At 39.5% G+C, this 26,638-nt stretch overlaps 1 protein-coding gene across 1 annotated transcript in view; it reads right to left on the minus strand.

Annotated features, from left to right (window-relative positions):
• The window catches only part of celsr1b (cadherin EGF LAG seven-pass G-type receptor 1b), an 82,682-nt gene extending 57,084 nt beyond the window's left edge, over nt 1-25,598 (minus strand). The window contains exons 1-2 of the mRNA XM_017690253.2: nt 21,996-25,598; nt 1,671-2,309 (exon numbers count right to left, since the gene is read on the minus strand). Of these exons, the coding sequence (XP_017545742.1) occupies nt 1,671-2,309; nt 21,996-25,473 (4,117 nt within the window). The 5' untranslated portion in view covers nt 25,474-25,598. The remainder of the gene's footprint in view (nt 1-1,670; nt 2,310-21,995) is intronic.
• Nucleotides 25,599-26,638: the final 1,040 nt, after the last annotated feature.

Genomic DNA, 26,638 nt, shown 5'->3' on the forward strand with positions numbered 1-26,638 from the left:
CAGAGCAACTATGTGTGTTGGGACCCACAGAGCAAGTTTCAAAGAGGTAATGACCCAAATGCCTGTTAGATAATCCCTCATTTCAGAGGAATTACAGGGATATATTACGCTGTAATGAGAGAAACCCAAAGCAGGAACTACAGAGGCCACTGTCAACACCTTCAGTTATGACCACAGACTACCTGAGGGGCTTGAGGGGGGCACAGGTTCACTGTTCTTTTACAGTAAAGCAGAAATCTGAATCCGTGGAGAAAGGAGCTGTCAAAGTGGGTGAAGTACTCAGAGAAGGATCGGTGGTACTCATGTTAAAGGCGGTCCTGGTCATTCCTGATGTCAAACAGTTCTCTATGAACATTTCAGCTCAAAGGAGAAGCCCTCAAGGTTCATGTTTCTACAGTATCAGGCCTAATGAGGCTTTGACAAGGAGAGTAACCGAGAAGGTGACAAACAATTTGTTCAGTTATCTTCACTGTAAATGATATAATCCTCTGGGTGCAGGGGTATTTATTTACTTTATATCTTTGTTATCTTTATTTATTTCCACAAAACATTTATACACCTTTTCTTCCAACAATTTTGAGGTAGTGTCTAACACAAACAAAGTGATAGTGTTTGAGTTAAAACTTAATCTTTGTCATATAAAAGAGCATAATAACAGCAGTAAAGCTTTATTTTATTAAAATTTGTGAAAGTGGTTGCAGTATATTGTCAACCTCAATTTGTCCACAAAACTATATTAATCTAATATGAAAGATCTGCCTTCAGCACCAGGCTGGTTCAACCAGCGCAACTCAAAAGCTCAGTTTAGAGAACAATTTAATCTATGCTAGGCACAACAAATGTCATCAATGTGGGGTGTCATCCAGCATGGTGTTTTACTCCTCTCCAACAGACACTTGACATAGTGTTCTTAGTCTTGTGTGCAGCTACTCAGCCATGAAAACCCATTTTGTGAAGCTCCTGACACATAGTTCTTGTGCTATTGTTACTTCCAGAGGCTGTTTGGGACTTTGTAATGAGTGATGCAACAGGCCATTTTTACATGCTATGTGCTTCAGCACTCAGCAGCCTTGCTCTGTCAGTCTGTATTCTACAGCTTCATGGCTGAGCTGTTACTGCTCCTAGGCACCTCCACTTCAAAATGATAGCATTTACAATTGACCAGGGCAGATCTAACAGGGCTAAAATTTAAAGTACTGACTTGTGGCAAAGGTGGCATCCATTGACAGTGCCACGTTTAAAGTCACTGAGCTCTTCAGTATGACTCATTCTACAGTCAGTGTTTGTCTATGGAAATTTCTTGCCTATGTGCTTGATTTTATACACCTTATAGCAGTTGGGTATGGCTGAAACAACCAAACTCAATAATTAGGAGAGGTGTCCACATAAAGTTCTTAGTTTTGTGATACTAGAAAAAGTAGATTCACAATGAATGGCTCCACCAATGTCAAAAAATGTGGGAGACCAACAATTTTTATATAAAAGTACACATATATAATACAATGCTGTGCATTCCTCTCTTTATCCCAAACACTATATTTTGATGACTGTCTGGCCTTGTGGCCAACTCATTTAAAAATCCAACAAACAGAACTTTTTGTGAGAACATAGATTACAAATTTATAAAGGAAAAGTAAAAAAGGAGGTAATGAAAAAAAAAACAAGCTCACCTGTAAAATCCTCTGGGCACTCGCAGGTGTATCCTCCCTCACGGCTGCGGCACCGGCCGTTGTTTTTGCACGGTGCTGAATAGCACAGGTCTATCTCCGTTTCGCAGTAGTCTCCAGTGAAGCCGTCGGGACAACGGCACCGCAGGCCGTTCACGGGGTGGATGGGCCTGAAGAGCAGTGTGTTGGAGGCCACAAAGGGGGCGGAGCTGTCAAACTTCAGCACTGACACGCACTTCATGTAGTTCTCGCAGGGCTCACGCAGACAGATGTTGTCGTCAAAGGGCAGCACACGCTGAGTGGAGATGAGCCTCAACAGGGAGCGGTTCAGGTACAGCTGCTCCTGTAGTTCCTCAGTGGGAAAGAAGCGTCCTGGGCCACCACCAGGCTTCAGGGCCGAGAAGGTGACGTTGAGGATGGGAGCGCCCACGTCCGTGTCGTTCTGCACATTGAAGACAAAGATGCCCTCACGGCTGGTGGACAGCACAGCCGCCACACCCTCAGCAAACAGGCCCAGCAGAGGAGAGAGGAAGCGCTTCTGAGACATGTTCTCCAGTCTCACAGTGATGCTGTTGGTCAGCATGTCATCTGTGATGATGGTGACGCGCAGCGTGCAGAGAGCAGAGACCTGGTGGAGACCATCTGAGAGCACAGAAAAGACAGAGGAGCTCTGACACTTCTGGAGATTCAGCTGCATTGACTCTGTAATGTTATAATTGCATACAAATGACACTGATTTTCAGTAAGGTATGTACTTATGTCTTGGCCAAAATAAAATTCTCAGGCTAATTTCAAATGTAAAAAAAAAATATTATCTATTTTCTGCTACTGAGCAAATAGTTCCTTCTGTCATATTTGCATATTAAGTATAGATTTATGATGCAATTTTTATAAGATAGTATTGATGTGCAGCCCTTTGGTCAGATTCTGAAGAAGAGTGGCCTACATCAAATTCTGAACCTGTTGTTGCCCTTAAACAAGCTTTTCGGCCAGCAGTTGTGACGATGTAACAATTAAACAAACTGGAATAGCCAGAAACAAACAGAATACAATGCAGCAAACAAGATCGTCAGTGAAATAATTTTGACAAGGAACAAAACAACATTTGGGTTAATGTGGCAAGCATTAAAAAAGCTGAGCTGAACTATCACTAGAAAGGGTACTACTTTTGTGGCAGAGGGATTTGACAGTATTCCTTATTTCTTTATTTTGCAAAATTGTTATATAAACAAGGTTGTGTGTTATTGCAAGTAATATCATGGCTGTAATTAAGATTAGAAATGAGCAGATCAGATGGACAGTGAAGGTGGAGCAGTTTGGAGATAAAGCCAGAGAGGCCAGGTTGAGATGGTTTGGACATGTGTTGAGGAGGAATAGTGGATATATTGGTCAAAGAATGTTGGAGATGGAGCTGCCGGATAGAAGGAGAAGAGGTAGACCTCAGAGAAGGTTTATGGATGTAGTGAAGGTGGACATGGAGATGGTTGGTGTAAAAGTAGAGGAGGCAGTGGATAGGGCAAGATGGAGGCAGATGATCCGCTGTGGCAACCCCTAAAGGGAGCAGCCGAAAGAAGAAGAAGAAGATCATGGCTGTAATTATCTGCGGTTCTCACCTTCAGTTCTTGCCTGCAACTGAAACACAGTTCTGATGTAAAATGTGATAACTCACTTCCTTTTGTGCTCTATTGCTTAAATTTGTCAGAATCCTGCTACATTTTGTTATACTGCATCACAATAAATTCTTCTGAGTATAATGTTGATATTGCCAGGACTTAAAGAACACTGACCAACTGAATGTGTCGTTACACACACAGCATAACTGTTTAACTGGATGTAAATAAAATAAAATAAAAATAATGTTAAATAAAAATAGTTTTATTCATAGTGTTTGATAGTCTGTCCCAACCTCACCAAATCCCCCCCAAAATACCAGTAATACTAAATATTTTGATGCCTATCATAAATCATAAAAAATGTCTTGATCATGATGTTTTTTGATGATATCATGATATCGCCCAGCTCTTTGACAATGTATTTTGTCTAGTCACTAGTTCACTAGTCGCGACCCTGACGGCGAAGCGGCTTGGATAATGGATGGATGGATGGATGGATAGTTCACTAGTCTCCCACCTTCTCACTTTTGACTACTGAGTCTCCACAGAAATGCTCACATAAAGTTCTGCTAGCAAAACCTGTAGCAGCAGAGAAGACTACACTGCATGCTTAGGATGCTACTCAAAAGAAAACTTCACACAAAACCATTTCTATCAGTGAATGACAATCAGAGGCCACTTAGCGTGATGGTAAGAGTGTCGCTGAGGGTTTGAGGGAGCATCAAAAAAACTAAATAAACATCTGTAAACATAAGAATGTGTATAGGGTCAGAATTGACAGCATTCATCATTAACATTTACAAACTAACTTACTAGTTTAAACTCATTAACAGTAAGAGTGTTTTTGGGTAAGGTACTACATTAATGATGTTGTGCATTTCTAACCTTAGGCTTGTTTCTATTTGTGAATGTCATCTGCTAGATTTCAGGGGGCAACCCAGCAAAACTAATGTACAAAGGCAAATAATTGCTAAGAGATTGACTGTGTTACCAGTGTGGCTTAAAGCCAACAATAAATAAATAGACATAGCTTTCAAAAAGCCCACAACATAACTAAAGGACTTTAATATATATATATATATATATATATATATATATATATATACATATATATATATATATATATATATATGTTTTGGCAAACAATATTCAATTATTTTGTTTTTTTTAGATTTGGTTATGGCTTTTCACATAGGAGGCATTCTAGGTGTTAATTTTATTAATTTTATTATGAGTTCATTCTCAGTGTTATACAGCTTTCTTGATTATTCTACAATCATCTCCAGCTCCATTTATCTATGAATTCTTTTTCATTTTCAGAGTTTCCTACTAATAGTTTTAAGCGTACTTTATATTGGCCTCATATTATAATAATTTTAAGCATGTCTCTGCAAAAAAACTGGTTTTATATAAATGAAAAAGTCATTTCAATCTTCTGATTGGTGATTCCAAATTTTTGAACGGTGATGTAAATCATTTTTCAAATTCTTTTTGAGCTTCAGATTCAGCATTAACCAGAGATGTCGGCACAAAAAAGTGATGCACTGAATTTACCTGATCGTTTTTTTATTCATGTAGAAATTCTGTACACATGTGAATAGAATCCATCACTTTTTTCAGCGTGCTTTTTTCATCTGCCTTTACAGCACTGCAGCACCTTGTTGTCACATAACGTGTCAAATGTGTTAACAGACATGTTCAGTCTGCTGCTTTAAAGCTGTGAAGAAAAGCTCCCTGCTTTGAGCTCCCGAATGAAAAAGAAACTGGAACACTAAATAATTTTCTCTCTGCTGCTGGACAGCAATGACCAACCCTCAAGCACCACTTCAACATGTCCAACAGGCCGTGAGAGTGTAAGAGCTGTGTACTACATCTGCTCTCCTCACCATGATGGTTGCGCTCTATTGTCTGTCTCTGTTTAAAGCATTGTTGGGGTCTAGTGTATTCTCTTATCCCTCCTGTTCAACCCTGTGTAAAAGGCCCCACCATCATTTGAATGGAGAGAGCTATAATTGCTGGACAATGAGGAGACGTTTCCACTCTGTTACGCTGTCCTTTCACATAGAGTCAGGCTGGCCAGACACGCAGTCGTAGACATAACACTCGTTTCTGCCTTAGTTCACACAAACACATACAAGAACAAATGCAGATTTGCTATAATCAGAATGCACAACCACAACAAGGCGGACGAAACTACTAAGGCTAGATCTTGACAAAAGGCTCATATTTTATACTTTCTTTGAGGTCCACTTATAAAGTTTGTGTGGTTTTATGTACCAACAACCAATAACCAACAACTGCCAGTATTGATATGATTATAGTGCATAATTCATTTTAACATGATATAGTGCATAATTAATTTTTACATGATATTATAGTGCATAATTCATTTTTCCTTATAATGCCAGTATGAATGGGTGGGTCTAAACTGCAATAAGCTAAATAGGCAGATCTTTATAAATGAATTGGTTTTCATTCACTATACATTCAATATAAGCTGTTTCAGGTTCATTTTCAGCATAGTACATGGGCCATATGGACTGAATAACAAGTGTTTTGAAAATTTAACAGTGTTAACAATAAATGCTTTTATTTATATATAAAAATAGCTGGTGAAAATTGAATAGTAACCCTTTGACAGTCAGACAACCCTAATTACTAGTGATGCACCAAAATGGGAATTGTGGGCCAATGCTGAAACAAATATCGGTCCAATGCTGATAATTTTAAGAATTACCTCCCAGTACTGATATGATTCTGATGTGCGTGATTATAGTGCATCCCCACTACAGTCATATTACAGTACGAAAAGAAATAATCTAGCATTTCTCAATTTAAAATTGGTTTAGCACAATTATAATGTAAGCCAATGGGCAACTGCTTCAGTATCTGTCTGCTGGCTCGTAATATCAGAAAGTTCTGAATCAATGAATTCTTGTTCTTTTACTAAGTAATGGTAAGGGTAATTGGTAAAACTGCCCTGTGCCCTGAGTATTTAGGTTACTTAGTATCCTAAGTAGGAAATTAGGCTGAAACTATTGCTGTGGTAATTGACTGTCGGCAACAAATGCAGAAAATACTGCTGCAGTATTCAAAGGTATGTTGTATGTATGTGTAGTTTTAGCTCCTATGGAAGTCAATTCTTTCCAGTGAGGGGAAGAAAATTACCTACTTTCTTTCTCAAAATAATTACTTATTTTTCTCAAATTATTAATTTACTAGGTCAAAATAATGACTTGTAATAAAGACTTACAGTTACTAAAATAATTAAAATGACTAAAATATTTATTTCCAGAACATCAACAATTATTTTGGCATGTCTGAGATATGAAGTCAATATTTTGAGATAACAAATTATTATTATATGAAACTGTATATTGTATATAATACTAGAGAGACACAAGCGGCTGGAACCAAACTTCTTGTGTGTCAACACACTTAGCCAATACCACACATATACCTTTTTTGCCAATTATATTTAGATTTCCTGTGTATGAGACACATTCTCAAAAACTAAAAAAAAATAGATATATTAAAAACACTAATATTAGCCAAGTTACTGACAAAGTCAGATAATGTAGTCACTCTTTTTATCCAGAAAGCACTTCAAAAAATGCCATAAACCACAATGAAACTCCATAAATTCCATAAGTTTTTGCTAACTTACAGTAACATTTATAAGGCCAAAGGCTGACATTGCCAAAAAGTGGATGTCTATTACAGCGCAGTTCAGTAAGTGCTAATAGGTTTGCATGCTATGTGTTTGCTTTTTAATGAGGTATGCATTAAAGTCCACTTTTCTGGTCATAAATTCTGGGGCTGTCATTCTGTGCTACATCTAGTAAAGTGGGCTGCTCCCTCTTTCACTTCTTCCCTCCACTTCCTAATAACTGCAATTGAATGGCACAAGAGTGAAGCAAACATGCAAGCAGACTACACTGACATATGCAGAGTAATTCTAGAGGCAGATATTAGCTAATAGCACAGAGGAAACCCAGCTGATCCAGTACATCCAACACATAGGGGAATATTTATAATTACATTAGGATAACACAATGTGCACTAATGATTTACACTGAGGCTAAAGGGATGTAAGGCTGTTTAATGGCACACTGCACTTCTTAAAGATGTGTTCAGGATAAGTGCATGTGGCTTTAAGTTTGCAAACACATATACTGGACTTCCAATCTCAGTAAATTCCTCTCCCATTCTTTCCAGCAGGCAGTAAGAACAAAGCTCTTGTTCACGTACTTAACCTGAGTGTGGTCTTGGCGTACTTCCAGTGCAGAGGCAAATTATACTGTCTGATGTTAAGACTGTCACAAACCTGTCAAACAGCTGTAGCTGGACTGCTACTGCATATCAACTGTGGATTTGGTGTTACATAGCAATAGGTGGTCCAGCTGCATCATGTGGCTTTTTATAAGACCCTAATATTTAAAATACATATGAATGAAATGATTCCCATTTAAGAAACGAGTGGAATTTAAAAGGCAGCAAATCAAACGTAGACAATTTTCCATTTAGTCGACCAGCCAATAAACGAGTCCAATTTTTCTTCTTTTGTTTAGCGCTTCTTTTGTTTAGCGCTAGCCCTAAGCAGCTAATAAACAATAGAAGTCAATAGTCACTCAAATATTTTCCTAACTTGCTTAAACCATATGATTTACTAAACAAAACATCACTGTGTAGCTGAACCCTGTGAACAACTATTTTAGGCAAATAGGTGCTGTGCGAAACTTCATGACTTGGGTGACTATTGACTTCTAGTGCTAAACTACAGAAGCAAAATCTGGACACCAAACATGTCATGTCTTGGCTAATTGTGTCCATCTGAGATAAGTGGGATACATTTATTTTTTTTGCCAAACACTTCTTTTATAATAATAAACATAATACTGTTTCGCTTTTCTGGCCATTGGTCACCTGGTTCAAGTTACAGGTAATCACTTAAGTTACATTTCTGGTATGTGGTGCTGATTAGCCAGCACAAAAAAAGTGCTTGAAATGTTTTGATTGAGTTGCTTTTACATCAGCTCAGACTGGGTTTAAAATGATGTACCCCATATGCAGCTGATTAGCCAAGACATTAGTGGTGTCTGAAGTTTACTTCTTTAGCTCTGTGCTGCAGCCAAAAGCCCAATGTAGCTAATATGCACTGGAAACAGCCACCGTTTGTTAAGTAATCTCAAAAGAATTGTTAAGCAATCTCAAAAAGATTTGCTTATGTGATTTCTGATACTGTATGATATACATACTGTTAGCTAACAAAAAGGACAGAAGTACAGACAAGATTAAGCAGAATAGTTGTTACTAACACTTTTAGCTAAGCAACATACATCTGTATATGTTTTAAGACAACAGCATCTGATCATAAAATTAATTTAATCAAATCAGAAGGGTTTGATTAACACTAAATTTTATGAACATTTTGATAAATATTTAGATCTAAAAACTTCAGATCTACAATGTAGGACCATTCAAGTCCTGACAGACAGTCTAAAAAGCCAAGAGGCTGAACAACAAGCTGGCAAAAGCTTGAAAAGCACCAGTCAACTAACGCCAAGACACATGTCGCTCTTCACAGTCAGTGGCAGGGGCAACATCATGACTGAAGGCTGACCTAAATATGTGTGGCACTGAGCCAACTGGCCTCCATAACACAATGGGCACAGCTGAGACTGGGGACAGAGAGTGCCCATTGCAATGCGGGTGGGCTAGCAAAGTCTCCTAGATCTTACCACCACGTTTTTAAGAGAAGATTAGAACTACAGGCAGGCAGAGGCCAGACATCAAATACACTTCTGAAAATAACATTTCGGGCCAAATTTCTAAAAGAAACAGGGTCAGCATTGATTGATGAGGTACTGCTCTGAAACAGATTAGACAGAATGTCTATATACTACATATAGACTATCTATACTGTATCAAAAGTTAGGAAGCTGTATCAAAATGCTTGAAAGCTATCTCAGGTTAGCAGTACACAATTTTACACTCACACTTTGCAATGCCGATATCACAAATGTGTGCAATGTGTAAATGAGTCTCTAATCCCTCTAATTATTGTGTGGTGTGTCTTCTGAGCATTACTGATGTTCTTCAGGCTGAATCAAGGCTTTCAAAAAATGTGGACACCCTTGCCCAAAAATAATGCACATCCTTAATCCTTAAGCACATCACATCAAAGACCAGTGTGTGTTTTTAATATATTGCAACTGCACTAACTGCACTACAACCGCACTATGGTAGGTTTTCTGTATTGTGCAGCTCTAACCAGAATACTAAACTAAGGCTTTCATTTCCCTCTATATCACATGTCAGGCTCCAGGCCAAAACACTGCAAATTTCAGAACACTGGCTCATTAAACACACCTGATTCAGCTCATCAGCTAACCAGCAAGGCCTTCATGAACTGAAATCAGTGCATTAGATAAGGGTAAATGCTAACATCCACAGCACTTTGGCCTAGAAGGTCTGCTCTATATGCACCCTCTCCATTGCAAAAGTGACAAGTAGCTCCATTTGGAAAGAGTAAATTAGTTCATTTGGGCACATATTCGCTTCTAAAGTTTGTCATGATCATGCAATTTAGGCTGATGATTAATTGCCCTACAAATAATTGCGGGTCTTTTTGTTCACTGTATGCAACTATGAAAGTACAGACCTGAGTTGTGGCTGTAAGTAGCTATCTAGCTTTCTAGCTTAGTAGTTCCCAGTTTGAGCTCAAATAAACCAATATTACTCACCGCTGCCCTCTATAGGTATAATAGCATTGGTCAGAATGATAAATTTAGCTGTTTTCATAAGAAAATGCTATGCTTCAATAAATGTGTTTTCATTTTTGAGCATTTTCCTCAACCCAATTCTCATTCTGCTTGATGTAACATGCTGAAACTTGTGAAAGCTAATAACTGTGAAAAATGATTGCAAACAGCTCAAACAAATGCAGTAAGCTTAAATAACTTGAAAGTCAGGACACATGTTTCTTAAATATTCATCACAAGAATCTGAAATACTTTATGTGACTTTTCCCCCAATACTGTTTAGCCCTACCTCAAGTCAGGTAATCAGGGTCTGTCTTATATCAGCTCTGTTACTACTTCTCTGTGACTACACATCTTCCCTACACATGGGCTGAATTCATGTTTCAGGCATATTAAACCCCCATTTTGCCTTGGCATGGCTTCTGTGGAATGCGGCGAAGGTGCACTCAAAGAAAGTTAATGAACAAAGTCTTCTCCCACAGAGTGCATGGTCTAAGTGCTTCATAATGGGGGCCACACCTCTCCACACTGCCCTCATGAATCTGTTATGGATCTTGTTAACATCAGCAGTGACAGGCCTGCTTCGGCCCCTCTCAGCACACACAGCAAGAAACAGCGGTAAGCAGCATGCAGTGCATTCCTGGCTCCACAGCTGTGGGTGCTGCTGTTTATGGGCATTTCTGAGTTTATGAGCACTGTTGTAAAAGCAAAGGCTTGGTTAATGTAATAGAGCTAGAAGGTGTGAAATATGATAAATCATGTATCGGTGTTTACATGCGTGGTTATGATAAAACACTCTCTTGAGACCGGGCGTGGGATGTCAGTGCTTATGTGCTGGATATGTCACCATTGTAAACCAACTAATTAAAACAATGCATATAAAATTAGCTGTGTTCTTTGCTGACTTGTACAGGTGATTATTTCTGTTTTGAGCAAGCACCAGATGGAAATCTTAATGTTTCAAGTGCGGAAAAGCACGTGAAAGTCAGAAGAAAAACTTCATCCAGAGGCCTTAGTATGCAACACCAGTCATAGTACAGCTGAGATACATCCTGTATATTGCATGAGATTAAATACAAAGCTCAAAAAAAAAAAAAAACAATGTATTCTTGAAGATATATTCAAAGGGTAATTCCACAGATTTTTCTGCATAATTCAGTGCAAGTTTCCGCATAATTCAGTGGTTAAGATATAGACAAAGTTGTTTAGTGGGGTTTGATGAGCAACTCATCAAATGTCTACAACACACATAAAGCTTTCTTTTGTTTACAACACCAACACCAGACATCACAGCTCATATTTCCTGTAACCATTTCTTGCAACGACTTGCTGTGAGGTCACTTTTAAAGGTATTCATCTTCAGACGTCTGGTTTCTTTCACTGCCAGTGTGAACAATTATGACTCCATGAGTTTTTCCAGAATGGCATTTCACTGGTTCATTGGTTCACATCTTAACCTTTAAATGTGTAGACAATTTGAGGAAAAAAAAAATGTAATTCCTATTTAAACAGATTTATGATGTAATGGAATACAAGTATTAGGAGCACATAGACAGAATAATGAATAATACTGTCACGATTGGCCCTTTCCAGTCCTGTCCATGTGTTCGTGTTTTGGTTTAGCCCATGTGTATTTGTTTTGGTTTTTCTAGTCCTGCCCCCTCGTTTGTGACTCTGCCCCTGATTGTTTTAACCTGTCCCTCGTTTTCCCTTTGTTACTTAAGCCCTGTGTGTGAACTTTGTCCTTGCTCTGTTTGATGTATTGGTCTATGTTTGATGGTTTCTCTGTGTATCTGATTGTATTCTGGTTTTGTCATGTCTACCCAAGGCTCTATGACCCTGGACCGTTTTGACCCTGACTTTGGATTTGCCCTCAATAAAAGTCGCTTACCTCCGCACATGCGTCCGCTACCTCGCTCCATGTTACAAATACTTTATTTTTCAGTCCACATAGAACACCATTGCTTAGATTTTACAGTAAAATTTTAGGATAATATATTTTTTTTATTATTATTATAATATTTTTTTATTATTTAGTTACCCACTAAATAATAAAAATAGAAGCTTTAAAAGAAACACTATCAATATTCATTTATTTATTTTAAAATCAGCACACGGAGCACATGGTTAGCAAACATGATTTTTAGAGTCTATAGAATAACTCAACAAAACTTTCTTTCAAATTTCCTTTCCTGCTTAAGCCTGAGTAGACTGATAAATCAATATGATGGGCCATTAACTGTTACTTATCTGTGTATACAATAAACTCTTTTGAGGGATGACTAAACTGAAACAGCTCCTCAGTAGTGGACATGTTTGCCAGTGATAAGTGTAGCATCAGTGTTGTTCTGGACAATGGGGTATTGTGGGAGCAGCAGTGGACAAAAGCAGGCAATATATAGTATTATATATAAATAAGGATGAAACTGAAGCCCGAACCTGATCCATACCAGACCCAACAGGGCCAAGTCTAAGATGGCAAAATGCAAACTTTAAAATTACTGGGTGGATAAAAGTGGATAAAGTAACTTAGTATGGGATGTTGTTTTCACTTTGATTACTTTAAATGTGGAAGCCTTGTGGCCCTTTACACAAAGAAGAGTCAATATATTTCTAGTGAACATTGATGGCTTCAAACAGTTGCCAAGCTAGTATGTGTCCAGTGTAAGACCAAATGTTCTCTATATTCGGAGTCTGACTAGCCCAAAACCATTATATTTTGGGCTTGGCCCATTTATTTTGCACAGGAGTGTACATGACTACTGATACTACTTCGTCACTTTACTCAGCTAACTGGCTTTTAGCATGCTAAAGGCTGCATGGCTAACAACAAGAATGACACTACATCACAAGGTAACAATAAAAGTTTATCGCCAGACAAAGCAATTACTCACAAAAGTTATGTACGTTAAGCTAAAATTTCTCAAAAATAGTTTGCTTTGCAAAGTTTGCATGACTAGCCGATTAGCTCACTGAGGCTAACTTGCTGAGGGTGAATGTATTCTGTTTTCAATATTCAAATCAAATCAAATCAAATTTATTTGTATAGCGCTTTTTACAACGGATGTTGTCACAAAGCATCTTTTCAGGATATTCCGTTCCTAGTTGACCCGCCTCCCTTTCTACAGTGGTTACTTGTCTATCATAGGCGTAATTCACATCCCAGTAGTGAGTCAAAGGCGAGGGCATGTTTAAACAAAAAATTGAAACAGGCTTTAGTTTAGGAAGGTAGCAGTAAGAAATACTGAAACTGAAACTTAATACGTTTCAGACAATGTTGTAACATGAGCTGTAACCAAGCGCATTAGCTCATGTAGCAGTTAAAATATCTGCAGAAGTCCTTTCACTGAACATGAAATCACAAAGATTTTATTTATTGGGAAATGTCCTGCTACCCCAGCTGAAATCAAGATTTTTCATTTGTTCTGCTGCTCTCTATCTATTTGCACCTACAAGTGTGCGGTCCGTTTAGTTTGAGGGAGGAGGTGGGGGAGTTCAGTGTGAGTGCCCCTAACTCCATCACAATAGCAGAGAGGCATCATTTTAGTACTTTGAAAAGAGGTCGGTTGTCCCTATGGGTCTGGCGGCTTTGGCAGCAGATGATATTTGACTAAAGTCATAGGCCATACTGCCTGGTTATTATGACATTCTGGAGCTAAAACGAGGAATTTCCAATTATCAGGGGCCAAGCACTTAAGTGACCTGGAATGCATCATTTGTTTCTCACTGTTTAAGGTTCTAGTGGTGGAATGTGGAGTTTTAGGCTTCAATAACAGCATATAATACCCTTTGGCCTTTGTAAAGGTGCAGTCCTAAGAAAGAATCCTCAGAAGACCCTTTGTCAAATATTAGGCAGTATCCAATGACAACCATTTGTGTTTCATGTGAACATTAAGAATAGTCAGTGAGCAGGAGTGCTACTAAGCTGCATTTAAGAGTAGCTGTGGCATAACAATGGCAAGCCAGCACTTAAGTTAGGACCATGCATTGTCCTTTGTTAGAAGAAAACCACTAAGAATCAATTGTGGACTGATTTTATATCACAAAAAGATTGTGGAAGGAAAATGATATCTTTTCTAGTCAGTTAATATGAAAGCATGCCCTATCAAAATGTGCTTGCGTATAAAAGCTAGCTGGTGGCCGGAGGATGAGCTGCTGATAAATGCCTGACCGCAGATCCGCCACTACAGTCCAAGCGAGACAAAATCACTCTCCTCATTCAGCAGCTCCCTTTTCTCGAGTTTTCAACACACAAACAGCTTTGTCTTCACTGACAGAAATCTGCATGGGGACAATGGCTCCCCCCTCTCCTTGTGTAAGAAACCCCCTCTTGCCTCCATCACAACCCCCCCTCCCTTCTCATCCTTCTCCACAAAAGGGGCCCGTGCTCAAGCCCCCCGTCCGGACAGAATGCCTGAAAGCTCCACAATGCTCACGGTCGCCATGCCAACAACAGACGAGAGCCAGAACCTCTCAAATTCTCCTCCTCAGGCCTTCCTCTGAAGACGAGGGGACAGACAGAGAGGACACCGAAGAGGATGCTGTGCTTCCATTACCCAGGAGTCAAGCAGAGGACTGACTTGCTTAAAGGGGCACGTCAGCATTTTTCAACTTAATCTCTATCTAATGCATCTTTAATGTATGGTCATCTACCATGGACAATCATTTCTAAGTGTTTTCTTTTACTTAAAACAACATGAAACAAGATGACTTGAAACACATTCATAGTAAAAGCCAGTGGGCAGATGCTGAGGCAACTGTCTATTACAATCTATTGTAAATGTGTTTTGTATGAGTGGGTATTCACTAACACTCACACACGCAGTCATATGCAAAAGTTTGAGCACCCCTAGTCAAATAACATATTTTGGTAAGTTAGGGAATTTAGGGACACGCCCTCTACAGAGAACACACTTCTGCACAACTGTAATTCACAAATGCAGTTTATTTGCTGAAGTGAATATATTTGGGAAAAATAAAACAAAAAATTTGTTCTGTGCAAAAGTTATGGCACATTTTATATTTTCAAATAAATAGTAATAGTGCACTAAAAATAGCAGAAAAATGCCATATGTAGTGGATGTGTTCATTTATTTTCACTTAGAAAAAATCAACAAAATGTTATTTGACCAGGAGTGTTCAAATTGTACATGCTCATTTACTGCCCACCTCCAGTGCACTCAGTGCCCTTATACAGACTGTTTCCAGTTATTTAACATCATTTGGTTGTCGGTCGCTTCTGCTGTTGGTTGCATTCCCAGCATGCCAGTGTGGAGAAATGACTTCATAAAGCTTATCTGAGGTGCTTCTGGATTTCTGGGCTGTAATTAATATCTGATTCTGAGCACGTCTGGGGAAAAAAAACATCTGGTTCATTTTTCAGCTGAAGTCTTGACTTTGTGTTAGAGATGGCTCACCTCTTATAGTTTCCAAGCTTTTCATCTTTATCTGGAAGATGTTTGATGTATTTCATTAATGCGTTCTCTCTCTAAGCAGAGTAGGCAGGTTTTAGCTGCTCAGTTGGCTGCTGATGTAAAGCATGTGTCTTCAGGTATGCGTGTATGAATTTCTTTTTTATCTTAATTTCCTACTGAAGACAATCTAACGCAGTGAATCATCGGGTCCTGGATTGTAATCTTTTGCTGCCAGCCACTGGGCAACTCACATGAACATATCACATGAGGAACCCCTTATTATTCAGGTATGAAATTAATGATTTAATATTCTGTGACTTCTATGAGAAAGTAAGGAACAGAAGTGTGATTCTACTGTATGTGTGCCACACTTGGGTTCCTTACTCCTAACTAAACTACCTATTGTAGTTATATATACACATTCCTAGTTACCAAATAATTCACAAAAGTAACAGAATAATAAATCAGAAGATCAAAGATTATATAATAAAACATTGAAGAACGCTATGAAAAATATAAATATTGTGATTTTTGTGCAGTGTTTCACATGCACCTTTGCACTGAATACAGTTAAACAGGACTAACTATATTCTTGTTGTGATGAAACATGCAGCTGGTTATTGTTCTTTTAGGATTTTTAGTTTGAAACAATCCAAATAACTAAAATTATCAACAGAATGGGAATAAATAACAGTTTTGGCATTATGTCAAAGACATCTATGTATCATGTTGTATAGATATTTACTGAAGTTAGCTTGCTAACCAGCTAATCCCAGCCCATCCGTCTCATAATATCACTTTGCACTCTGAGAGGCAACAGCAAGTCACTGTAAATGCAAGGATGGCTGAAGCTCTTGGCAAGTTACAATTATCACTACTCTTGGCAAGAAGAGCTAACAGAAATAGAAGCTGCTGCTCCACTGCTGGAGAAGCTCTCGGTGAGTAAAAGAATGAAGTTTGATGCTGAACTTGCAACATGTCTTCTAGACTAGTAAGAAAATATCTGTTAGTGCTAACATTGGCTATTTAACGTGGTGTGAAGACGGAGGACGAGCTGTGCATTTCCTTGTTTCTGTAGGGGAGGATACCACAAATTTTTGGTGATATGCTGTCCCATATTCATTTGGAGTGTAGATTATAAATATGACAGGTTGCGTCATCTTACATATTGCTCATTTAAGTACTGATGATATTAACTATATGCTTGAAAAAGCATACCATGGCACAATGTATTACAATAATGCTAAAATATTGTCATATTGCCCCCCTACACACCAAAAAAGACTGTCCATAAAAAAAGTTGTTTCTAAAACCATGAACACTCAAAGAATCCTTTACATGATTAAAGGATTCTTTGCATCATGAAATGTTCTTCAGACTGGTGGAGAATGTGATGTACATGGTTCTATATAGCACCTATTTGAAAAGGGTTCTACATATCACCAACAGAGGTTCTGCTAATGTTACAAGCTTGATATCATAACAATAGAAGAAACTTTTTGGTGCTATACAGGACCCTTTTCAAAAAGGTTCTTTATAGCACCATATTAAGCATCAATCTGAAGTACTACTTCTCAATGCAAAGAACACTTTAAGCATGCAAAGCGTACTTTGAGTGTCCATAGTTCTGTTTAAAACCACTGTAAATGACATAAAGCATGAGTTCAACAATAATGCTTTATCAAATTTTGACCATGATAAAATGCAATGAGAAATGTGACACTGATTGAAAGTTCAAAATCTGCACTCCAAATGAATGTCTCCTCATGTTCCAATTAGCTAGAAATAATTGTTAGGAATAAAAAGGCCACCAGACCATCATTAAAACCAGCAGCACTGAGGAATATCCCAGAGGAAGTTAACCGCACATCAGGTGAGAGATCACAGCAGTAACTCATCTGCATCCAGAGCAGCTCACTGATCTTGACTAGAACCACCCACTCTCCGTATGGGAAGACTTCTCCTCATGCCCTCAAAGCTAGACACGAACAAAACGAAAGCCCAAGTGGTAACGGCCGACTGGCTTGAGAACCTTCAGGGAAGTGAGCTAAGGGATTAACATGACAATGTCCTTTGGATGTTTTCTCTCCTTGAGAAAACGAGAAAGTATTTCTAAGTAACCAGCCTTCACTGCCACACAGTCAAAGTCTAATAAAAAACAGTTACCAGGAAGACGTCTGTTTGACCACTCAAATAAGTGACTCTGTTTATGTTTGCAGTGTACTCAAAACAGAATTAAAAACTGGAGTCCATAGAAAAAAACTATTAAACCTGCTCCTAAAAAGCAGAACAAGCACTGCGAGATCCTGTGTGCTGAGAATTGAGCACTTTTTACAGACAAAACTAGACTCTCAACATAGTGCATTGATAGCTCAAGGGATCATAATATTGAGGCCTAAAATCTGAGAGCAGAAGTGATGATTTGGGATGATCAGAATGTCTAAGAGACACTGTGCTAAAGATGAACCCACAATAAAATGCAAGCAGATCAGGGCCCTTTCTGTGTGGAGCTTGCATGTTCTTCCTATGTCTGTGTGGGTTTTCTCCAGGTGGTCTGGTTTCCTCTCACAGTCCAAAGACATGCAGTCAGGCTAATTGGACACGCTAAATTGCCCCTAGGTGCGAATGTGTGTGTGACTGTGTATGTGTGGATGTACATGTCTGTCTGTCTGTCTGCCTGTGATGGACTGGTGACCCGTCCAGGGTGTACCTTGCCCTCTTCCCAGTGATAGCTGGGATAGGCTCCAGCGGTTTAGATGAAGTGTGTGTGTATTATGATTTTATGACATAAATAACGTGAGCCAATCTAATACATCTAGTACCTTCCAGCATAGATTTCATATCAGTCCGTTCATTTAGCCCACAAAATGGGGCCTTCATATAAAGACAAAATAGACAATGTTATTTAAAAAAAAATAAATGAAATCAGTCACTTTGAGGTTGGCTACCCACCCAAAGAAAGCAAAGCCAAATGTACTCTCTTAACAAACTGAGGATCAAATTTATCATCTCCTCGAGAGCCCATACACTTAACATTTACTCTTAATTGCATCTCCAGTGTGACCAGATGACACTAGATCTCACTTTCCCACATTAAAGGACATCAAAACACATTTTACTTCCTCTAACGTACTGTAAAAAAAGTTTTCTCACCCTTTACTACCAATGTATTATAAATATTGGAAAAACAGCTAAAAAAACAACTAATAAATAGCTAAAAAAGACATCTATTCATATGTTCTGGCAGAGGAGAAGACTTTGTCAGCAGCTATGATTTCTGCAGTGACCATCTCTTGCCCAGAAAACTTTTTGGATACAAGAGAAGTCAAAGTGTACATAACAGAGTATGCGGACAGAAAACCCATTCTTTTTACAGTTGTGTTGAATGTGGTCAAGAATTGTTTCTGACCACATCCGAATGTGGTTTGATGGATCTGTTTGTAATCCGATCACAATAATGTTGTGAGTGTCCTGAGTGTTTATATGGCTTTTCATGCAGTCAAGTGAAATTCGATCACTGACAATTTAAGTTGAAGCAAGGTGTACACAGCCTCAAAATGACTGACTGGTGCACCCCTAGTTCTAACTCAGTGTGTCCTAATCTCAGACTTGAAACAACCCAGCAGTAGAGCAGTTAGAGAATCCCTGCCCTAACCAGCTACATTCAAATCAGTTAATTCAATAAACAAAATAAATAAAAGATAATTTAATACCAGTTAAATATCAGGATGTGCAATAACTTTCTGTAAAGCCACTTTCAGGGGCATTAAAAGGCCCATAAGATGAAAAACCAAAAGCGTTTTTGATATGTTCATATATGGGAACTAAGCTGCAAAATCACCCTGTTTTAACTCACAGTTTCTGTGATGTCAAAAGAACCAACTTATTCAGAAATATCCACCTATTCAGCCTGCAGCAGTTTAGCTTCACCCATTCGTATTGATGAAAATGCTTCAGCTCCGAGTGCTCATTTATCTTTGTCCTGTATGATTCTAAGGGATAAAGAGAGGCTGGAAAATGGCCATGTAAAAATAAATGACCCTTTCTGGTACATTAAACCACACAAACATTATAAATGGATGTCAATAAAATGTAAAACAAATGTAGCATATGGGCCCTTTAAACTCTTCAGATGTCTGATTTCTATCACCACCACTGTGAACTACTCTGATTCAGTAACGTTCACAGTAAATGACTTTGTTTACATCTTACCAGTTGACAACTGCCACTAACCAACACTGAAATTAGCTGAAAACTGACATTTTATGATTGATTCATGTTGAAAACGATTAGATGGCGTCACTGTCAGGGTGGCTTAGAATTCAATTCATCAGTTACTCATAATATCCATGGCTACTGTGCAAAAGCATTCATTATCTATTAAATTCATTCATTTATTACAGCATATTGATAGAATGAATTTGATGACTTCAGAAAACAGGCTTTATGTCAAATATGAGTAAATTAAACAAACTCTACTTTACAGTTACAGTTGAGTTTTTGTGGTTTTGTGAGTTTTTATGGAAAATTCACACCAGATTCTGAGCTGAACGGTGATGCCAAACATTTGAGAACTGTTTGCTTTCTCTCTCCATGCCTATACCAGGAAGCTTGTTTGTCTGTTTCTGCTAAACAGTGGCACATGCCATGGCTAATTTCCTCAAATCAAATTAAGGGTGGCAGCGGGTCCTGGACACATTCGCACCAAATCATCCACGTTAGCTGCAGCAAAGCTTATGGATGTAATGGAAACCACATGGCCATACAGGCCTCTACTGACCAAGCAGTGATCAGAGCTAACTGACTGTCAAAGAGTAGCAAGGAAATATTCAAAAGCTTTGATTTACCATAACCAAACCATTGATATATGTGCTACACAATTCTGAAACATTTCCAAATTAATATATACAAAAAGCCCTTACATCGATCCATTAGTGTGCTCTTTGTATCTCTGACTGCAGTACCAAAAAACGTGCAGCAAGTTCTGACAGAACTGTATTTACTGAGATCATGTATAAAGCATCAAACTAACTCACACTTCTCTATAGAAAAGTAGTTCTCCATGACCTAAAACATGCAGCATACATTAATCTGAAAGCTATTTTCCCTTTAATCCAGGAGTATAAGAAATGTTTATGCACTTCAAAGGGAAAGAGTTTAACATTCCCTTTAAATTTCACTCCACTGTGGCCAGTTTAGAACTTGCATAACTTCATACATTGAATAAAAAAGCCTTTAACAGTAAATGATTAATGTTCTTTAAGAACTGCAAGTGGTGTGAAAGCAACCCTGACATGCAAACATGAAAAGCCCTCAAAGAAAACTCCTTGACTAGGATTAGCCCACCCTCACTGGGGTCTAAATTACATTCCATTCAATCATGATGTAAACACCACACCACATCAGCTCCAAGTCCAACAAATGACCATATACACAAATCTTATCTGAAAAAAAGTGACCAGATCATCTAAGGAGAAAGGTTGCTGTGAAAATGCAGCATAAGAAGCCAAAAAGAATAATGTGATGGTAATTTTCCAAAAACAAAGAGCTGTACCTTCAAAAGAATGGTCCCCAGTTTTACACAATTTTTTTCAAAATTTCAGCATATTTCAGTCAATATGATATAAACAGTGTCATTCAGAGTGGTTTGAAGTGAAACGGTTAATTGCAGAGAAATTCACACTCAGATTTCTTCAGCGGTGGTGAAAGGAACCAGGTGGCACAATATCTACAACACAAATATAGCCATTTTATTTACTATCCAAAATAATGAGTGAACCTGACTCACTAATAACTTTTCAAGTAGCTGCTATGAAGCAACATTAAACTCTTCAGCGTCTGGTTGCTATCACCACCACTATGTAAAATTTTGAAACAGTAAGTTTCTGTAAGAGGGAGTATTTCACATCAAACCTTCTGAGTGACTTTGTTTACATCTAACCATTTATTTACACAGCAATTTAGAAAAATTGGTGAAATTCCCCTTTACTATTAAGTGATGTATGCAAACGGTTGGGTGCCCCTGGGCAAATTTATATAGTTTTCTTTTTACATTTTCTAAGTTAAATTAAGTTCAATTACTGTTGGTTTGCTGATTCAACATGTTGTAAAAATACAATATAAAATGTGGCCTGTTCAAAAGTTATGGCACATTTAATATGTTGTGTTTTATTTTTTTTCCACTATGTTAAACAAATGTAATGTTCTAAGTTTTGCAGAGAGTTTCCATATTTTAGTTTGTTTACTGTAGAAAAATTGTTAAAAAATCAACAAAACATGTCATTAGACCAGGGTATTCAAACTTTTGCTCAGCTTAACAAGCAACAGTTGCCACCAACCAGCACTGAAAACAGGTGTGTTATGATTGACTGATGCTAAAGTCAACTAGACACTACTGATCTAAAACATTAAAGCTATTCACATTTTGTGCTACCATACCTGACACAGTCACTATCACAGTGGCTTCCAATTCAATGTATCAGTTCATTATGAAGCCCTTAGTGAGCTGAATTAAATATCTTTGAGGATTGATCATACCTGACACAGTCACTTTCATGGTGGCTTCCAATGGCCTGTTGTTGTCCAGGTCCGTACTCAGCTTCAGCTCTCCTGTGTCCTGGTTCAGAATCAGCAAACTCAGCTCATTCCCCTCCACAAAGGTGTAGAGGAGCTTATCAGACACATCCGGGTCATGAGCAGGCACCTTCCCAATGACACCTGCTGGGAAGCTATTGGATTTATTAGTGACGTAGTTGTTAAAAATTATCTCAAAATCCTGCAGAACTGGGTAGTTGTCGTTGACATCCACAAGGCGAACATGTACAATGGCCCGACTGACCAGTGGGGCAGAGGTGGCCTGGACTACAATCAGGTACTCCATCTTGGCCTCGTAGTCCAGGTCAGTAAGGGCAATTAAATCCCCACTAAAAATGTCCAGCTGGAAGACCTCAGGAACATTCCCCTCCACAATTTGGTATAAGATCTGTGCATTGGTTCCTTCATCAGGGTCTGTAGCACTGATGCGAGCCAGAGTAGAGCCTACAGCACTGTTCTCCTCCACATAGACATACAGTTCATCCTTTTCAAACACAGGAGCATTGTCATTTATGTCTAGCACTGTCACCTGAATGTCTACAGCTGCTTTCAGAGGAGGAACTCCTTTGTCTACAGCAAAAGCCTTAAGGTTATATGTAGCTACGTTCTCCCTGTCCAACTTCCTGGCTGATCTGATAATTCCTGAGTATGGCTCAATGAAGAAATCCCCCTCACCATCATCCCCTCCCTGAAAAGTGTAGCTCACTCTGCCGTTGGAGCCTGAGTCTCTGTCCGAGGCTGACACTTGAAGAACACTGGTATATATGGGTGCATCCTCAAAGACGGTGCCTTGGTAGATGTCCCTCAGAAACTGGGGTGCATTGTCATTGGCATCAAGGACTATGATCTCCACATAGGTCGTGTCTGATTTCTGAGGGATGCCATTGTCACGTGCGATGATAGCTAATGTGTAGGAAGCTTGGTCTTCATAGTCAATTTCAATCTGAGTGGTGATGGCACCTGTGTCAGGGTGGATCTTGAATTGAGGAACGTTGTCCTCCATCACGTAGGTGATGCGTGCATTCTCACCAGTGTCTTCATCTGTAGCACTGATGACCACAACAGTGGAGCCCACTGGCTTGTCCTCACTCACTAAAACCTGGTAATTGGCACTCTGAAAAACAGGCCGATGGGTGTTGGTATCTGTAACGTTGATGGAAATCTGTGCCGTGTCAAACCGTGTGCCATCTGAGGCCATCACTGTCAGGACATATTGACGTTCCTGTTTGTAGTCCAACGGCAAGGCTAAAGTAATGAGCCCACCACCACTCTGGCTGGTGATGGCAAATCTATTCCGAGTGTTCCCGCTGGATATCTGGTAGGTCACCACGCTGTTCGCATCCCTATCCACAGCTGTTATAGTTAGCACGCTGGCCCCAACTGCAGCATCCTCATTGATCTTCAGGTTGTACATCTTCTGGGTGAAGGTGGGGATATTGTCATTCACATCCAATACTGTCACGCTCACACTTGCCGAAGATGACATTATAGGGACCCCATGGTCCCTTGCCTCCACACCAAATGTGTAAAACTCAGTGGTCTCTCGGTCCAACTCTAGGCTGACTGTAACCCACCCTGTGCTGTTATTGATAACAAAAGGAAAGCTAGGTGAGGTGTCCGTGAGCCTGTACTCCAACAGAGCATTGTCCCCCGAATCTGCATCGATGGCTTGAATGTGAATCACGGAGTGACCAACAGGAACATTCTCCAGCACCGAGGCTTGGAAAGGGGTGCTGACAAACATAGGGGCGTTATCATTCACGTCCACCACCTGCACTACAACCATACCTGTCCCATTAATGAGAGGCGGCCTACCACCGTCTTGAGCTTTTATACGCAAATTGTACTCCCGGATCATCTCATAATCCAAAGGATTGATGACGTCAATGACACCGGTGGGTGAGTGAATGTAAAACTGTCCTTTTACATTCCCACTGATGATGCTGTAGTGCACTTTGGCATTATTGCCAGCATCTTTGTCAGTGGCCTTCACCTGAGCTACTTCTGAGTTAACAGCTATGTTCTCAAGAACTTGGACCACATATCTTTTCTGACTGAACTGAGGATAGTTGTCATTCTCATCCTCAACTGTGATGTGCACGGTGGCTGTGGCACTGCGTGGACCGGGGTCTTTACCTTGGTCGTTAGCCTCCACGATCAGCTGATACTTTGACTGCACCTCCCTGTCTGGACGGACTTTGATTTTAACCAAACCATTCCTCGGATCTATCTCAAACCCGGAATTCACTTCGACTTCATTCACAATCTTATAGATCATATTGGCATTTGATGGAGCATCTCCATCAGTAGCCCGAATGGTCATTACCTCAAAACCCACCTCTACATTTTCACGAATGCTAACCCTGTACTCGGTCTGCTCAAACACAGGCCTATGGTCATTGGTGTCACTGACCGTGATTGTGAGATAAGCTGTTGCGGACCTTTTTGGAGTCCCCTTGTCAGTGGCTGTGACTTTAAACACATGGGTATCTTTCAGCTCCCTGTCTAAAGGCTGCAGTGTGGTGATGCCACCTGTTTCAGGGTTTATTTGAAAGTAGTCGTTAGATCTGCTGTCAAACAGAGCTTCCATGTCATACTCCACAACACCTGCATCACCATCATCCGAATCAAACGCTTTAAGGGTGATAACCCGGGTTCCTGAGGGCTCATTCTCAGGCACGGAAACCTGGTAGTTGGGCAACTGGAACTGTGGGGCTGAATTTACATTTCTTTTCAGACGTTTGACCCACTGTTCACTGCTTACAGCCACACTCTGACCACGATTTGGCCTAAAATTCAATTGCACTTGGAGAAGTTGTACATTTTCTTGAAAAGTGGGTACGGTGCAGAGGAAACGGGCATGGCGAGGCAAACACTGTTCAGTCTCAGAGGCTTCTTTATTCCCAAACTTTTCCTCTTTGCAGGTAGACAGGAGCAGTTGCGATTGCCGTGCAAAAGCTGGTAAATGCTCATATAAGCTTATAGGTAACATACCCGAGTTAAAGCACGCGCCATATCCAGAATGGAGTTCAATGTAAGCGTCCAGTTGACGAGTCTTTCTTTTGTACTTGATAAAGCAGTTCTGTCCATGAACAAACGTGTTGAAATGAATCAGCACAACGTTTCCGGACAATAACGAGGTTATCCTCAAGTACAGCTGAGCTGGGTGTCTCGTGAAGCGCGAGCAGTGAACTTTCCGCGCGAGAGACACAACTCCATCATTACTGCTGACCCTCACAGCGCGTCCGATCCACTTGGCTGTAAGTGTCCTGTCTATCCTGTACATCCATCCTGCTCCGAGAGAGACGTTCACCAGCGCCGCTCCGGGCTGCAGACTCTCCGGAAAGTGGAGATCGAAGCATCCATAGAGTGGAAGTTGAACAAGCGCTCCGAACCAAATCCATTTCATGGGTAAATCCATGGCTCCTCACATCTCACCCCCAAAATAAATATCGCCCAAACGTCTCCGGATCGCGTAAGAAGTCACACTCCGGGCGCATGAGTCCTCCAGAAGTTCACAGACCGCAGCATGTTTCCCTTCAGCGCTGCGCTCTCTCTCTCTCTCTCTCTCTCTCTCTCTCTCTGTTGTAATGCCTTCAGTGACTCCGCTCCTCCTCCAGAAGGCATTTGCATGGACCTGAACTGAGAGCTCATGCCTTCCATAAAACCATCCGCTCGCAATATATACAATTTATATACAATTCCATCGGAAATTTTGGAGAATTAACATTCTCTGAAAATAGTTCTTTTTAGATGCGATGAAACCTACAATCTTATGGTCCCGTTACATGTTCTGTGATTTTCGAAGTTAAAAAGTTCAAGTGAAAGGCAGTAACACAAAAAATGGCATTTTCCTGCTAATTTTAAGGCACAATTTGGATTGAGGCGTATTTGCTGAGTTTAACAGCTTGGGAAAAACAAAATATACAATGTGCCATACACTTTACACTTTACACTGGCTACATCTGAGTGCACTGCTACTGGCTATTTACTGAATTTAACAAACTGGAGGAGGTTAAAACAAAGAATGTGGCCGGCGCACGTGTTCTATTGTTACAGTGTAGATTCTACTGTTATAAACCTACACTCTCTCTCTCTCTCTCTCTCTCTCTCTCTCTCTCTCTCTCGTATTTATACAAACACTTTCATTTTATAGTAAATTACCTTGGGCTAGTTTATGTTTATGAACAGAGACCTACAGATCAATATAGTAAAGGAAACTCATTTGTGATCCTGAGTTTAAAGCTTTTATTAAATTTAAACTTGTAACTAAGTTGCAAATAAATCTTAAACTGAAACTTTGCTTGTGTGTAAAAAGTGATTTCAGACCCACTCGGTTCTACCTGATGGAAACTGTTTGTCTTCAGTGTTTTGTGCTTATGATCATTTCAATAGGCGTCAGTTTCAGACTTACTAATCACATTCTATTAAAACATCTGTTACATGTAGAGCGTTCTAAGGCAAAACTGTTCATAAATAAAGCTTATTTTTCTGAATTTACCTCTATTCTACCACTATGAACACTACATTTAATAATTCCTTATTCATGTGTAAGGACATTAGTGGTTTAGGACAGTTAATGAAAA

This window comes from Pygocentrus nattereri, chromosome 8 (genome assembly GCF_015220715.1).
Source record: "Pygocentrus nattereri isolate fPygNat1 chromosome 8, fPygNat1.pri, whole genome shotgun sequence".
NCBI lineage: Eukaryota > Metazoa > Chordata > Actinopteri > Characiformes > Serrasalmidae > Pygocentrus > Pygocentrus nattereri.